The 18,130-nt window shown below is 31.6% G+C and overlaps 1 protein-coding gene across 1 annotated transcript; it reads left to right on the forward strand.

Annotated features, from left to right (window-relative positions):
* Positions 1-3,310: 3,310 nt before the first annotated feature.
* Positions 3,311-4,264, forward strand: LOC112599633 (tigger transposable element-derived protein 6-like). The gene is made up of 3 exons (XM_025346615.1): positions 3,311-3,536; positions 3,823-4,005; positions 4,065-4,264. The coding sequence occupies exons 1-3, from the start codon at positions 3,311-3,313 to the stop codon at positions 4,262-4,264; spliced, it is 609 nt and encodes a 202-aa protein (XP_025202400.1).
* The last annotated feature ends 13,866 nt before the right edge of the window (positions 4,265-18,130 follow it).

The raw sequence follows: 18,130 nt of genomic DNA on the forward strand, positions 1-18,130 counted from the left end.
GAGAATAATTTTTTTTGGTCTGGTACTTACATTTTCAATAGCTTTTCTTTTACATGCTGTATTAAGCACCTGCTTCTTCAATGCTTGGCTGGAATATTCACCATGATTGTGCTGTGGTGTATCTGTATTGTTAATACACATATTATTTTCATCTGTATACACTTTTGCTGTACAATTTTTAGTAGTACACCGCCAACGAATAAGTCCTTTATTACTTGATCCAATTCGAAATTTAAAATTATTTAAAATTAACTGTTTTTTACCACGATTACTTTCAATAATATTTTCCATTGTGCGGAGCGTACTTTTTTTTTCGCGAACTTCAACACAAACTAAAATGTTATAGGTATCGTAAAATCTATAAAAGATCAAACCAGACAAGCGTTATCTTTATTGTCAGTTGTTGCATGAATTTTGAACATAATCTTTCCTCTCTTTTGTATTAATAGAGAAAAAAACATGATTGTGAAAATGTTATCTGCGTGATAAATATACGTAGGTATATAATATAATATTTTAATTCCTTCAATCAACGGTTTGGTTAGGTTTTAAAAATCATTACCAAGGGGTTACCAAAATATTGAAACTGAAATTTGTGGTGGCGGTAAAAGGAAATATATATTTTTGTACTGGCGGTAAACGGACTTGGCGGTAAACGGAAAGGTCGATTTTGGCGGAAAACGGTGACGCCCGGACAATCTGTTATGTAAAATATCTTTGAAACCCACTAATAGCACACATTTAAACGTATGCACATTAAATGTATATATAATAAATGTGTTATTTATTAGAAATAGAAGAATTAAAAATACAATTGCTTATTAAACAAAAATTTATTGAACTTTATTATTACGGGTGCTGATGAGGTCACACAGCAATTTATTAATTATTTTACTAAAGTTAAGACAAACATTATTTTGTATACATTTTGTACATGTAAAGAATACGCGATAAAAAATGGACTGATGTAACTGAGGATACTCATACACAACGGTATGAGATATCAGATAATCAACTGACTTGACCGATTGCCTATCCTTCCGGTGTATTATAGGCATGATGACCAGAAGTACTTATTTTATAAAGACAGTACTGGTTTTTGGTAACATGTCTTACTGTCCTACTGTACTTATTTTTAATAATTTAATAACTGCACATAGAAATGGATTATGGAATAATGTTAAAATTTTTCTAAATCAAATTTAGAGGATTTTAATAAATTATATTATAAAAAAAAAAAGTATTAAAATTGTTATAAAAGATTAAGTAAGAATGATATGATGTGCACTATTTTGATTTTACCGCCACAACGAAAAAACTATTATCACACCACAGATTTAACAATTATCAAGGTAACCACAGTCTTTGTTATCTCAATTAATGATACCTAATAATTTTAATGATTAAAATTCATTATTTATGCGATTTTTTTTTGTTAATTGTTTTAATTTATATTTTAAGATTTGTCCACCTCGCAGAAAGTGTCATTTTAATAGCGATTTACAAAAAAAATTCCGTTTTTAAGTCAATTTCAGTATATATTTACATTGTTTACTATCAAATAAGTAAAAATGAAGTTGATATTTCAAATAGTGGTCGCAGTAGTATTAAAAAACATTTAAGAAAAAAGAAACATCAATTAGCTCTAAATGTTGCCTCATTGAGTGGAAGATAAATAAATTCTTTAATGATAACACTTTAAATTTAGAGAATTTACTAATTGCGCAAAGGAAGGAGCTTTTGCCTACCACACTACCAATCACATGCATACCTTCAAGTCTTTAGATTGTACTTCAAAAACTAATTTCATCTTTATTTAAACCAAAATTTACTCTAGGCAGAACAAAATCTGAAATTATTGTAAAAAATATATTTGCTGAAGAGGCCCAGTCAAGACTGAATAATAATTTACAAAAAATTAATTTTTTTTAGTGTAGTGATAGATTCATCCAATCATCATGAAATAAAAGTTGTACCATTACTTGTAAGATATTTTAATTCTGATAAGTGTATACAAATCAAATTATTAAAACTTAAAGACTAGTTAGGGGAATCATCTGAAATATTAAATGAATATATTTTTATTACTTTATTAAAAGTAGGTATTGTATTTAAGTGTATTAGTTTATCTGTTGATAATACCAACACAAATTTTGATGAACCAAATAGACAAGACAATACTAATTTGTTTAAAAAATTATTAATTCATATTCTACATCTATTATTATGTGGCTCATGTTTTAAATAATTGTATTAAACATTTAACTGATACATTACCCTTTGATATTGAAGATTTATAAATATTTTTATATTTACACTGTTCGTGTCAATAAATTAAAAACAATGTTTTTAAATCTTATGTCAACAGTTTGTTCACAATAATTTATCTTTATTTCATCAAACAATTTTAAAGATCAAAAGTGATAAAGTATGTGCTACTGAAGCTCCATTAGAGTATTTTAAACTTCTTAACACCTTAACTCTTAGAAAAGAAGAATCATTTTTATCCAGTAAAGTTAAAGCATTGTTATAAAAATTTCAGAGTTGAAATCCAAATGAATATGTGTATGGCCAGTTTTCATTACAGGCTGAACATTTTTTTTTTAACTGTATTGATTATTTAAACAAGTAGTCTACAAATATGAATTATTTAAAGTTATTTTCTTTAATTTTTTTTTTGTGTGTCCTTGTTACTTGGAATCGAATAACAACTTCTTGGGAAACATTTAAGAACCGTTTAGGTACAAATTTAAATAAAGATCAATTATTTTATGAAATTGGTCGCTTAAATTTGTATTAAAGAACAGAAAAACTTACTGATTGGAATAAAAAAAAAATATTTCAACTGATGATCGATAGTTAGAATTTTTTTGTTTTATGAAAGGAAAACTTAATCTAGATGCTAATTTAAAAAACGTTGTATGAATTGGTTTTATGTCTTCCAAGGAAAAGTGCACCTATTGAAAGGCTCTTTTCACATATCAATAAATATTGGACTTCTGAAAAATCACAACTAGAAATATGTTCATTAAAATCAATTATTCAGGTTTATACAAACTTAATGAATCGTGTCATGAAATGTTTAATATGTTGAAAATGGATCAAAAAATACTCAAAGAAATTTATGGATCTCAAAAATATTTAAAATAGTGCTATATTTATTATTAAAATCGTGATATAGTTTATACTTTTGTTATATTTTGTTAGTACGTACGTACGTTAGTTATATGATCGGACCTTGAAGTGTGCACGTGACATTATACGCAGATTTTTAATTTTTATGTTTATTCTTATTCGTTTGTGGTTCATAATGACGAATGCGTCTACATCATCAAGTAGTGCTGGAGTGAAAAGGAAAGCTTTGTCTATTTACGAAAAATTGAACATTATTAAACTGTATGGTGAAAAAATTGGTGTATTCAATAAACAACAAATTGCCGACCAATTAGGATTGCCCACATATTCGTTGCGGACCATATTGAAGAACAAGAAAGAAATTGAAAAAACGCGTTTTCATGAAATACGAAAGTCAGAAAGTTAGATATGGTAAAAATGAGCAATTAGAAAATATTTTGTTGAAGTGGTTTCGACAAGCTCGCACAGCACATTAAACTTGGCTATAAATGGTCTCCTTTGACAGAAAAAGCAAATTAGATCGCAAAAATGGTGAATATAACGGACTTTGGCGGATATAATGGCTGGTTTGATCGTTTAGAAAAAGACACGGTAATGTCTATCGTAAAATTTGTGGGGAAGCCGATGCTGTAGATGACAACAGTATTAAATTGTGAAAAGAGACCATTCTACCAAATTTGTTGAAAGATTATTCACTCGAGGATATATACAGTGCTGATGAGTTTGGCTTGTTCTTTAAACTCATGTCAGATAAATCACTTGTGCTGAAAGACAAAACATGTCATGGTGGTAAGTTAAGCAAGGACTGGTTAACTTTTTTAACTTGCTCAAACAAATCTGGAACTGACAAGCTAAAACTTTTGGTAATAGGTAAATCAAAATCCACCAATGTTTTAAAAATGTACACACTTAACCGTGTGAATGTAAAGCTCAAAATCATGCGTGGATGACTGGGAGTTTATTTATTGAATGGGTTCAACAGCTCAACTGCAAGTTCGTTAAACAGAAAAGAAAAGTTCTTTTATTTGTCGACAATTGCCCTACTCATCCGAAAGATATAACCCTTACAAATATCAAACTTGTGTTTTTTCCGCCAAATGCTACGAGCAAGCTTCAGCCTCTTGATTAAGGTGTGATCAAAGTTTTAAAACAGAAATACCGTAAGAAATTAGTTCAACAGTATTTACAAGAAAATCAATATTTTAGATCATAGATTCTCAACCTTTTCTGGTCCATGGACCCTTTTAAAGTACAAAAAAAAAAAAAAAAAAATGTATATATAATTAAATAAATGCGGGCAAGATATTATTATTGTTATCTTAAAAATGCTATCGAAACAAGTTTATTTCTAGGCGAACCCCCGTAACCATCTACGGACCCCGGTTAAGAACCTATGTTTTAGATGCTATTCATTATGTTTCAATCGCATGGGATTAGATAAAATTAGAAGTAATTAAAAACTGTTTCAACAAAGCCTACTTTGGTAATGTCTTACAAGAAGATCCCACATTTTGAACTCAGACAAATTTCGGGACTTAGAAGAGGTTTTTCCGGGCTACACATACATTGACGACAAATTGATAACGAACAAGGCCCTAAAACTTGAAGAAATTATCAGTCAGGCTACAGTTAACAATGAATCAGATGATCCAAATGATGATGAGGAAGAATACTGTCTACCACTTTCATCAATCGCTAGTACTGTACAATCAATATCTACATGGAGACAGGCACTTACTGCAATTGATGGCTCTGAAAACATGCTTCTATGTCTAGGTAGGATGGAAAATTTCTTATTGAATAATCATAGAAATAATGTACTAAAACAACCAACTATTACTCCATTTTTAATCCAAAAAATAATATTTAAAAGATATATTCCTAGTAATTATTTTTTTTTTGTATGTATATTTGATGTTTTTTTTTTTATTAATTTTAAATATATAAAACTTATGTTAATGTGTAATACATAACAAATCGCATTATGAAAATTGTTTTTATTTATTCTATCTATTATTACATTTAAAACACTTTTAATAGGCGGGATATCGCCTATAATGCTATCCCGCATAATGCGTGGTTTTACGATTCCCCTTCGAGAGCGTCTTAACGAGGTTTTACTGTATTAAATTTTGTTTCATATTAAGTAAGTTAAATGTTTGAGTTAAAATATCATGTCAAAAGTTCTAAAGTTGTTTTTTTTAATAAGTGTTTATCATTATAAGTTTTGTTTTTCATAAAAATCACTAGACTTAAGTTATATAAAAACACATATTTTATTTTTTACTGTTAGTAAGATTAAGAATTTGTGATGCTTTATATTTATATAAAAAAATAAACAAAAAAGTTTAAATTGATGTTGTATTATTATGTATTTATATTAATATTTAAAGAAATATATATGTTACCGTCATTGTCGGTAATTCCGGCAATAACGGTAATGCCTAGACAATGTCAGTAATACCGGTGCATACCAGTCATTGTAGGCAATCGGTGTATATTTCCGTAATTGATTGGTAAGTTTAGTCAATGTTATATTATTGTCATTTATCGTTATTTTCCAAGGTGGTTATCGATTAGTTATCTTAATTTATCGCATTACCTGTTCCTTCTGACAAAATAATCGTACATAATTTTAGTCGTTTAATAGTATCGTACATACTTTCAGTCGTGTTACAGTATCGTTGTGAAGTGTGTGACCTTATAATTTTTGATAATGGAGTTAGCCAATATGCGTGAAAAATTTAATAAATCAATTGATTTATTATTGCTTAAAAAGCATGACAATAAATCATTTTAAGTGTCGAGGAATATAACAAACGGCTGCAAGAAGTAAACATTCCAAAACTTCATTGAATACACCAGGTTTAAAGAAAGTTCCTAAGGTTTATAAGAATGTTCGTAAGTACGATGTAATAACAAGTGGAAAGAGTATCTTATTAAAAGTGTAAAGATACTGCATCTAATGTAATTTACTATGTAACTAACGAGGATTTATTTGATATTCTAAATACATGTACTTATCATTGGTCATGGTGGACGAGATAGATGGTATCTGAACTTAAACAAAATATTGTAATATTACAAAGAAGCCATTATGACGTATTTGAAACTTTGTATCTACTGCGAGAAAAATCGTCTAATCCAAAAGAGGACTAGTTTCCAAACCTATATTACATAAAGCATTTAATTCACGTACGCAGATGGATCTCATAGACATGCAGTCACAAAGTTTTAATGATTTTCGTTACATTATGAATTATCAGGATCATTTAACAAGAGACTTAAGACTCAAAACTAAACGTGCCGAAGAAATTGCTTTTAATTTAATGGATATTTACACCATTATTGAGCACCAGCCATTTTACACTCCGATAATGGAAGAAAATTTGTCAATAAATTATAACAGAACTCAATGAAATGTGGGGACATAAAATCGTGCATGGAAAACGCCAACACAGTCAATCGCAGGGTCAATAGAAAGAGCCAATCGAGATGTTGAAGATATACTGGCTACTTGATGGCGGAAAATAACTCAACTGACTGGCCAACAGCATTAAAATTTATTCAGTTTCAAAACCGTGCGTTTCACTCAGGTACCTAAATAGAGCAAAATAATATACAGGGTGTCCCGTGCAATTAACCCATTCTATAAAATTAATAGGGACAAGAATTACAAATATTTTATATTTGAATTTTGATAAAGTTAAAAGGGAAGTTTATTTTTCTGAACATATTGGCATTTCAACATTTTAATTTCCTGATTTTAATATTTTCTAGTTTTAATAAACACACTAAAAAGCGATCGCCGGCCGTAGAAGCGCGAGTCTATGTTTGATACAATCAAACCACTATCGTATTAAATAATTCGTAGTTTTTTCGAAACTAGAAAAATAGTAAAATGAATGTTGAAACGTCAATATTTTCAGAAAATAAATTCAAAATGGTTATCTTCAATTTTTAAATAAATTAAACATAAAATATAGCCCTTTCCATGTGAATCTTATTAAACCAGAATTATGATATCTCCATTCGATTTATCTTAAGGTATAGGAAGTTGCACCGGTATTACTGACATTGTCTAGGCCAGCCATACTCAACCTGCGGCCCGCCAATGGTTTATATGTGGCCAAACAGAACTCATTGAATTAATAAAAAAATTTTAAAACTAATATAAGTGTAATATAGGTATAACAGACAATTAAAGTGTGTCCTTGGCACTTAGAAGTAACGAGTATAACACAATTAGCTGCATTGATTGTATCTGATTATTCAAAATTATTTGATGAATTTATTGAATTAAAAATGATACAAATTTGGAAGTTATTTTCAAAGAAAAGCGAGAACAAAAAGAATACTTGAATTTTGAATTTAGTGCAGGAAAATCAAACCATACAAAATGTGCCCACTTTTTGCTAACAATGTCACATCAACATTTTTATGTGAAACTTCATATTCAAAATGAAATATGCAAAGAATGTGTACAGAAATCGGTTACTGATTCACATCGACGATTGTTAAGATAGCATGCAGCAACTACAAACAGATTTATCCAAAATAGTTAAGGAATTATTCAATATCAAAATTACACTAATTTAAAATAAATATTTAATTTTTACAAATTTTCAAATGTTGTACACAATATAAAATGTATTTTAGTTCGTTCTTCATTTAGACTTGCGGCCCGCGTAATATTTTAAAATATTTTATGTGGCCCAAATGAAAAAAAAGGTTGAGTATGGCTGGTCTAGGCATTACCGTTATTGCCGGAATTACCGACAATGACGGTAACATATACACACACACGCGCACACATACACTTATAATATATTAACTTATATGACGTACTGTCCTTTCTTTTTTAATATCTGGTCACCATGATTAAAGGTAGTACCCCTTACCGAACATTCTCGAACTTCTCACACGGTCTTCACGAGAATTTTCGCCAACGTCTACAACATAACTGGTGTCGCCACGTCATAAGTTAAACAATTTAATTAGTGATGGGTTTAATCGAATGAGATTAGTAATAAAAAAAAATAATAAGCGAATGATTAGTAAGTTGAAAAAACATAATCAATTAATCGAATGAACTAATCTTTGAACACATTTCGATTAACATTTAAGTATTTAACATTGCTTTGAACTGGTTTGTTATAATGTTTACATTATACAAAATATACATCTGTCATTAATAATTAATATTATTTATAATTTATGTCTTATAAATTATAATATAATAATAATAATAAAAATAAATGAAAATTTCTAATTTTGTACCCATTGGTCTGAATCTAAATGTAAAGAACAAATTATTGTAAACATACAAATATTACGAGCCCCAAATAGAAATATATCCCATAGTATGGTATTTTATATTATTATTATTATTTAAAATATTTTATTCAATCGTGAATGTGATAGGCATAGAGTAACAATAGGTTATGTAGCATCGAATTTATGACTACACTAACTGAGAATAGTGAGAATATTGATGTAAGTTATAACTTACATTGGTTTTAATTTTTACCTATTTTTATCTATTATAAATGAATACCTAATGGCTCCAAATAAAAGATCTATAGTGTGTTTAGCAAACCCTATTATCATATAATTATTTTAGTTAATATAATATAATATAATTAGTTATAAATGAAGTATAACTTATGCTGACAATTAATTTAAGTCAATTTAAGTTGAATAGGTAAAGCCTAGATTAAAGGTGAAAACAACAAGTTGTTTTCACTTTATGCAAAACAATTCATAGTAGATATGAACAAAATATTAAATTAGAGTATAATAATCACGCCACCATTTACGTCATTGACAGGACCTATCAATACGGGTAGAGACTTAGCATTAGTAGAGAAGGTAGTTAACAGTAGACTTGTGCACAACGAGCTTACGACAGTGAGTTCTAGATTTTATTTTAATTGTTTTAAAAATTGTACAAATAAAATATACTTACATTTTATATGTAATTTGTAAAGTAAAATGTTTTTTTATTATTAATATAATTATCATCCTTATACGTCTCAAGACTATGTCGAACGTGCTACGTTATTTATACAATAATCGCGGTATTGATCGCAGTGTTCTGCACAGTGATTCACTACCGGTGATACCCGATTGAGCACGGTTGTTATCGGCCGACCTTTAAGACGACACAATTGAGCACGATAAAAAAAAAAAAAAAATTGTGTACAACGTTGTCAGATTTTCACTAATATCTACGTATGTTGTGTAGATATTACCAATAGGTAATTACTAGGGCAGAAGACTTGTAGCTCTAAAAAATCACCTGATTTGCACTTAAATATACAAAATATGCATTTTAAAATGAATATTTTTGGAGGGTGTCAGTTAAAATCGCGAAATATTTTAACAGCGAAAACACTAATAGCAAAAAGTAAAAATTATATTATTTTTATTTTTTAAACTATAGGTATAAAATAATACGGATCGGACAACGGACGACACTAATAGTTAAGTTCAATTGATTCACGTATACTTCACTGTTAGACGTTTCTCCGTACCTACTTCCCCGTTAGACGTTTCTCCGTCAAATACGTTTCCCCATAAGACATTTTCCTGTCCAATACGAAGTAACTTTCTGTCATGCCGGTGACTTCGACATCACCAAAATATTGTCCGATATAGTGGCCATTGACTCTATATAAGGCGAAGTAGGGCTAGATATCTTGTACGTAATCTTTACGGCCTTATCATAAACCAACTGACGTACATGTGTAATAATATGTGATTAAAATCCAATAAAGGATTTTTACTTATAAACATTTACATTCAAATGTGTCTTATTTTTTAATAATAATATTCTATGATACAAAATGGCAACGTCGCACGTATTTTCGTGCTCAATCGTGTTGTTTTTGGAGTTTTTTTGGATTCCTATTGTTTGATTCTAACCATGCTCAATCGGGTTGTAAAAAAGGTCAATCGTGCTCAGTCGGGTTCCAGCCATCCACTACATATGGGAACATTTCAAGAAAACTTCTGAAAAATGTGTTGATTGCAAAATATGTAAAAGAGAATTTAAATACCACGGAAATACAACTAAATTGAAAGGTATATTATTTAAACTTTTTTTTAGAATCTTTAGTTATCACTTTTTATTTTTTGTTATATGTTAAGTTCAAATATTAAAGTACTTTTGGATGATCAACATTTAAATTGACAAAATTCGTCAAAATCACATTTTGCAAAACTATTTTATAGTTTAAAATGCACAAATTTTGCAATTTTTATAACTAATGATTCGTGAAATTTTTATAATCTGATAAATTTCTTAAAAAAATTTCTGTTTTATCCAAAGAACATTTAAAATAATTCATCCAGCGCACATTACATCTGTTGTAAACGCAGACGAAGAATTAGATTTGAAATTATCAGCTTGAACATGTACTTCATTTTATAATAATGCTAACAATATACAACAAACTGAAGTACCCTGCTTTCTTACTGCATCTAAACGTTGTTGCCAATTAATATTATATGATTCGACTGAAGGTAACAAATTAACAGATGAAATAAAATCGTCAATAGACAAACGTTTAAATAAGATGATTGTTACAGACTACCAACCTTTGTCATTAGTTGAAAACAGTGGGTTTAAGAAATATTCTAAAAAAATGCAACCTTTGTATAAAGTTCGTGAACTCCGATAGTAATATTGCCTATTTAACCGTTACATGCCGTTTTATATTTGATGATTGTCTATATTCACCCATTATAGCAACTAAAGAAATGCGTAAATCTCATATTGGTGATAACATAGGTAATTTGCTTTTAGATATTTTAAATGAGTTAGGCATTAAAGATAAAATAGTGAGTATAGTCTCAGACAACGGAGCTATTATAAAAAAAATGCTATAAATGTACATCTCGGTAAATACCATTACTCATGTGTTGCACACACTCTAAATTTAAATATAAATGAAGCAAGTATATCGAATAAAGATTTCCTGGATATATTAAAAAAATGTTGCGCATTGGTAAGGCATTTTAAACATAGTGTCGTTGCGTCTGAAAAACTTAAAGAGCTACAAACACAAATAGGACTACCTCAACTAAAAGTAATACAAGGTGGAATTCAAGTGTTTATATGTTAGAGAGACTAAATTAAAGCACTTTTGTCTGCAGCTATAAAATTTCTTCCCCATGCGCCAGGTTGTTTAATAGAATTAGGATGGGAATTATTAAATGATTATCTACCTATATTGAAACCATTTAACGTAATGACTGTTGAATTATCTGATGAAATATATCCAACACTTTCATTAGTAATTTCATTAGTAAGAGGCCTTCAACACACATTAATAAGTATAGTAACTAAAATAGTAACAGGAACTGAACTTAATAAGATTTTAATTGATGTCATTAGTAGACGTTTAGGAATTCTATAGAATGTAACAAAATAGTTGTTAAATCAAAATTTTTAAGGACCTAGGTGAATTGGGTCCGTGATAATTTGGGTTCGTTTAAAAGCGGTAAGGTCCCGAATATAAAATGGTAGTAGGTAAGTTGGGTCCCGGCTATAAAAAGGTAATAGGTAAGTTAGGTCCTGGCTATAAATCATTGGCGCAATTAGGTCTAAAATATTAAAAACTTAAAACTTTAATATTTCATATTTATATAATTTACTTTTGAATAATTGTTACAATAATACGTCATAGTGCATACAGTGTGGTACACCGCCTGGACACCAAATAATTTTACGCATGATGTTAATGTGTGTACAGACAGGTATTCTTCTTTATTTAGCCTTCTTTATTTAGCTTATTAACATTTTTAATATTATTTATAAAATTATACCACATATTGTAAAATTTGACGTAAAATATTATTTAGCGTATTGACGTTTTTTTCCCGGTACACAATTTTTTAATTATTTATACCATATATTATTTATTGAGAACATAATATTATAAAAACCACATACATTTTAATTTATATATTTTTTTCCCGGGACTCAATTTACCTAATACCTTTTTTTTATCCGGGACTCAACTTACCTACAACCTTTTTTTCCGGGACCCAATTTACCGAGATAAGGTAATTTGGGACCCAATTTTCCAATCCCGCTTTTTAAACCCTAGGTTTAAGAAAGCAGGTTTTGGATTAATTGAAAATGCAAATAATACTGAAAAATAGCTTAATGAAAAACTCTTACATTTTAAATAATAAACAGCAAGAAGATGCTAGTAGTGTTCTCAGAGGCGTGTTTAGGCACAGGTCCTATAGGCCCGGGCCTAAAGCGGCAACATTGGAGGGCGTAAATTTCAACGATTTTTTTTTTACAAAATTATAAAAAGTATTTTTCATTTGATGAAATCAAACTTAACTAATTTATTGTTTGCTCAAAATTAAACATCTATCTACATGTACCTATAGGCTATAACTATATTATACACATACGCTACACAGCACGAGCACATAAGTAACAAAACATTCGCGCATTCAATGCGGGTTCGATTTCTCATAATAAAGACAGACAGACAAACAGCATAGTTTATAGTTATATAATGACTCCACTTCAGAGCGTCGACGACGAATCTGTTCAAGACGGCGTTTCCACAAACGAAAACGCACAAGACGCCCAGGTTAGTCCAAAAATACCGCCGATTTATGTCTACAATATCTTAAATTACGAAACATTTCACACTTCTTTATCTAATCAAACATTTGAACGAATTCTCAATCACACATACAAAAAATTCACTAAAATTAAACATAAGCTCAATCGAAGATTACAGATCGATAACAAAAAGTTTCGATGAAACCGAAATTTAATATCATATAATTCCAAACTGAAAAACAGCTATCAGTAGTCATCAGGAACCTCCCAATTCCGATAATGGAGGAAATGATTTTCAACGAGCTTAAAGAACTTGACTTCGAAATAGACACTGTAACACGTGTCCAAAACCGTTTTAAAAATCCTATTCCAATTGTCTCCGTTTCTCCTCAAAAAATCATCACCGAACATTTACTCTTTAAATAGATTGTTACACTGCGTAGTTTCCGTAGAACCAAGAAAACCATCAACAGGCATCCCTCAGTGCACAAACTGCTAAAGATTCTCACACACTAAAAAATTTTGTCATTTACCGCCCAGGTGCATTAAAGGCGCGGGCAACCACTATACTCAATGTTAAAAAATTATAGATACTCCCGCTAAATGCGTCAATTGCAATGGTGATCATCTAGCTAGTTACAGAAGCTGCACATTTTAAAAAGATATAACTAAAAACAAAAATAAAACCGTCGCTAATCCTCGCCATAACAATAATTATAGTAACGCTATACCTAAACCGGTTAATCAGCATGTACATACTAACAAAGATAACATTAATAATCATTTTACATATGTCTCTGCATGTAAAAATAACTCCAACAGTAATACAACAAACAACGCAGATAGCGACAACGGCTTTACGAAAACGCTCCTACCACTTATAAACACTTTCATTACTCAACTCATACAGAAAATAATTGAAAATCTGCCTGTCATCATAAATAGTCTAAATCAAAACACTCATGGCTCCCCATAACGTAATTTTACTAAATTGGAACGCCAACGGTATCAAAACTCTTAGAAACTATTAGCATTTCTTAACCACCATAATATTGACATAGCTTACATAACCGAAACACATTTATCCCATACGGACAAAATTAAATTCCCCGGCTACAAAATGTACCGCGCGGATCGTAACGCACCGACACGCTCTATGGGCGGCGTAGCAATACTGATACGCAACAAAATTATACACCAACATTTCCCAATACCTGTTCCTCAGAGCTTAGAAGCCACTGCAGTGCTAATTAATTTTAATACTCGATCTATTCTAATCGTTAGCGCCTATCAACCACTAAGCCGCACAATGCACATCGCCGATTATGAAAAATTAATGAACCTATACAATAACACTATAATGGCCGGTGATTTAAATTCAAAACATATTAATTGGGGATGCCATGTCTCGAATCCAAACGGTATTAAACTACAAAAATACATATCTACCTCTCCATGTATAGTATCTGCACCAAGCACACCAACTTATTTTCCTTCGGATATGAATAGACTTCCTGACATACTAGACATTCTAGTAACCAAATCAATTCAATTCAACGTCTCACAAGAATCCCTCTCTGAACTCGACTCGGATCATAATCCAGTAAAAATACATTTAAATTCTCCATTGCAATTTTACCGCTTAAATAATTCACTTTTCAAAGGTATACCAAACTGGTGCACTTACACTGACTATATAAATAAAAAATTTAATATTCCAAAAAATATAACTACTGTCTTTGCAGCAGACGAAACTGCCGAACACTTCACCGAAGTCGTTACTAATACTGCACGGGCGTGCTCGGTCACTACACCCCAAAATCAATTTCAAAAAAATCACGGTGCATTATCACTGTTTATATAGACTTTAATCCAACAAAAACACATCGCCAGACCCGTTTGGCAAAACCAGAGAAACCTAGCAGCCAAAACAATGTTTTTTTTTTTTTTATTTATTTAAAATACATCTACAATCTATACAGTTATTTGTACAATAATTAGATTTGATAAAAGGAAAGAATAATATGACGACGAATAATAGGATTTGGAAGTTATCCATTGATAACACCCAGCACGTGCGTTAATTATTCACTAATGATTATTAATTATTAATGTAAAAGATCCCTACACCATTTTCTTTTTAGTCTTCGTCGAGGGTTGTCGGGTAGAGTTTTAGATGATAATTTTTTGATTAGTGGATTAGTGCGTGATTGGAGTGTATTATGAAATCTAACGTAATATGTTTTAGAGATTTGATTTAGGGTTTGTATTTTTAAGTCTTTGTGGAGGTTGGAGTTTGTTATGTACCAAGGGGCAGAGGAAGCTAGACGGAGACAGATGGACTGGAAGGCTTGTATTGATCTGGTGTTGGAGGGTTTTGCGGCTCCCCATAATTGGATGCCGTATGTCCATAGCGGCCTGAGTATGGACTTGTAAATTAGTAATTTGGTGTCAATGTTCATTTTAGATCTCAATAATGGTCTTAGGAGGTGTAGACGGGAATTTAGGGCTTTTCGTTTATCAACTATGTAAGGATTCCAGGTTAGTTTACTGTCAAGGGTAAGACCGAGGTATTTTACTTGTGTGTAAATAGGGATTGGAATATTGTTCATTGAAATTTGAGGACAAGTTTTTTTTTTTTTAAGGTAAATGTTATGAAGGAGAACTTGGTTTCGTTGATTTTGATTTTCTACCTCTTTGTCCAGAGGTGTATAATATTGAGGTGTCTTTGTATCATATTTGAGGCTATAATGGGATTTTCATTAGTTGCTAAAATTGCCGTGTCGTCCGCGTAGGAACTAAGTTCGGTGTAGGAGGTTTTGGGAATGTCATAAGTGAATATATTATATAGAAAAGGGGCAATATCGCTACCTTGGGGAACTCCGGCGAGAATGTCATAGTAGTTTGAGTAACATGAATTCTGTCGTACGATGAAAGTACGGTCATTAAGGTACGATTTTATAAGTAAGTAATAAGGCGCAGGCAGAAATTTCTTTAGTTTGAACAGTAAGCCTTCGAACCAGACTCTATCGAACGCTTGCGCCACGTCCATGAAGACGGCAGCACAGTAATGTTTTTTTCCTAGTGACGAAGATATAGTGTCGACTACTCTGTGAAGTTGATGGATCGTTGAGTGGTTCGGTCTGAAACCGTATTGTGTATCTGGGATAATGTTGGCTGAGATAGCAAGAGGAATGAGTCTTTTTAGTAAGATCTTTTCGAATACTTTATATCTACAACATTGCGTTGTAGATATACGAAAGTAGTATAAGGATTTTTTTTGGTAGGTTTTTAGCGGTGAGATTTGTGATCCGGTCGTACCCGGGAACTTTTTTGTTGTGAAGTTTTTTGATTATAAACTCGATTTCACCGGGACTAGTGGGTTTAGCTGGAAGTGACATTGGTAAAGCAGAGTCCAATGATTGTGTGACTATTTGGTTTTGGGTGTGATTTAGATTTATATTGTGTGGTGTGAAGGTTTTGGATAAATTATGGCCGAATAGGTTTGCTTTATCGGTATCAGAAACAACTCATGTATTATCTTCTTTCTGAAGGGGAGAGGGAGTTGAAACGGTTTTAAGAATTTTTTTTGTCGCTTTCCAGAGGGAAGAGTGTTGAGTTGTTAAGTTTTGTATGTATTTTTGATAAGTGCTATGGCTGTGTTGCGAGAGTGCTTTCCTTAATTTGTTGTTTAGTTGGTTGAAGGTTTGTTTGTCGGTGGGGTATTTGTGTCTTTGCCACTGGGACCTAGCTTTTCGTTTTTCTTGGAAAATAAATTTTATGTGATTCGGGAGTGGGTATTTTTTGGGGTGGATTGGACTATGAAATGATGCAAAGTGCGTACATTCTTGAATGTCTATCGTGAGTTTTTGAATTGTTTCATCAATATCATCGCTTGACTTTAAGGATGGGTTGAGTTGAGTGCGAATTTCAACGAGTTTTTTAAAAGTAGGCCAGTGGATTTTTTTGGGAGCTTGAAGATTTGTGGGAGGATTTGCAGAGGGTATTTCGAACTCCAGTATAACAGGTGAGTAGTCGGATGAAAGGTCATTAGTGTTAGTGACCGTGGTAATGCAGTTGTTTGGTATTTTTGTGATAAAGATATCAAGAATATCTGGACGTCTGTTCCGATGAGAAGGCCAATAGGTGGGGTGAGGTGGAGGTAAAATTTTTATATTGGAGTTAGCTATAGAGTTGAGCAGGGTTCTGCCTCTTGTATTAGTTGAAAAACAACCCCAAGAGGAATGTTTGGCGTTTAGGTCACTGGCGACGATAAAATGTTTACCTAAGGATTCGAAGAAATTTATGAAGTTAACTAAGCTAATTTTAGGTCCTGGGGAGCAGTAGGTGGAAGAGATTGTCAGATTTATATGTTTATTGACGGGAACAAGAATTCTTGTTGCTTGGATGTAAGTTTCACTGATTATAGGAAGAGAGGAATGGAGCAAATTATTCTTAACAAGTATCAAGGAGCCAGCGTGAGCCGTGTTGTCAGGGTGATTGCTTTGATAAACTTTATAACCGAGTATTTTGATAGATTTTGACGGGGTAAGATGAGACTCGGACAACATGGATATGTCTATATTAAGATCACTAAGGATTGTCTGGAGTTCTAATTTGTGAGGTGTAATACCGTTTGCGTTCCATGTGAGTAATTTAAGTTTAAAGTTAGTTTCCATTGTTGGAGCTTAATTTGTTTATTAATGAGCTAAGAAGGGTTATTAGAGGATTGAGAAGTGTTATGAGGGGAGAAATTAGTGTTTTATATTCGGAAATGAACGATGTTAGTTGGTTTGTTAATTTTTGATTGGCAATATGGTCGTTGGTATTATTTAAATCTGATTTATTTGATTTGTTACCTATTACTGCTTGTGAGTATGATGTGTGCTGGGTGTTAATGGGCTCGTTATGAGTAGTTGTGGGAACATTGTTGTAATGTTGACTTGCTTCTTGAAGAGGATGACTGTTGGGTTGGATTTGAGATGAATCTGAGTTTTGGGCTATTTCTCTTGAGATGGTGTTTGGTTGATGTTTTTTTCGGAGACGTTGGAGATCCTTATGTACCGTGCAGCCTCTGTAGTTTGCGCCAGGTGAGCATTACTGCATAGTGCATATTTAGCAGGGAGGTCCTTGGATTTGGAGCATTGGTCTGAGGTATGGTTATCGCCACATCGGACGCATTTAGGCAGATGATTGCAGTATGCTTTAGTGTGACCGTACTGTTGACAGTGATGGCATTGGACTAGATCCCGTCTGATGTTTGGGGCTTCGAATTTGACTTTAGAGAAACATAAGTTGTTTAACTTGAAGATGTCTTGGTTGTTGGAGATGGGTTAAGGTCTACAAAGAATAGTGGGAGGGGTTCTTTTGATTGAGATTTTAGGATTTTAGTGACATTTT

Source organism: Melanaphis sacchari, unplaced genomic scaffold, assembly GCF_002803265.2.
Source record: "Melanaphis sacchari strain LSU unplaced genomic scaffold, SCAv2.0 Contig546_pilon_pilon, whole genome shotgun sequence".
NCBI lineage: Eukaryota > Metazoa > Arthropoda > Insecta > Hemiptera > Aphididae > Melanaphis > Melanaphis sacchari.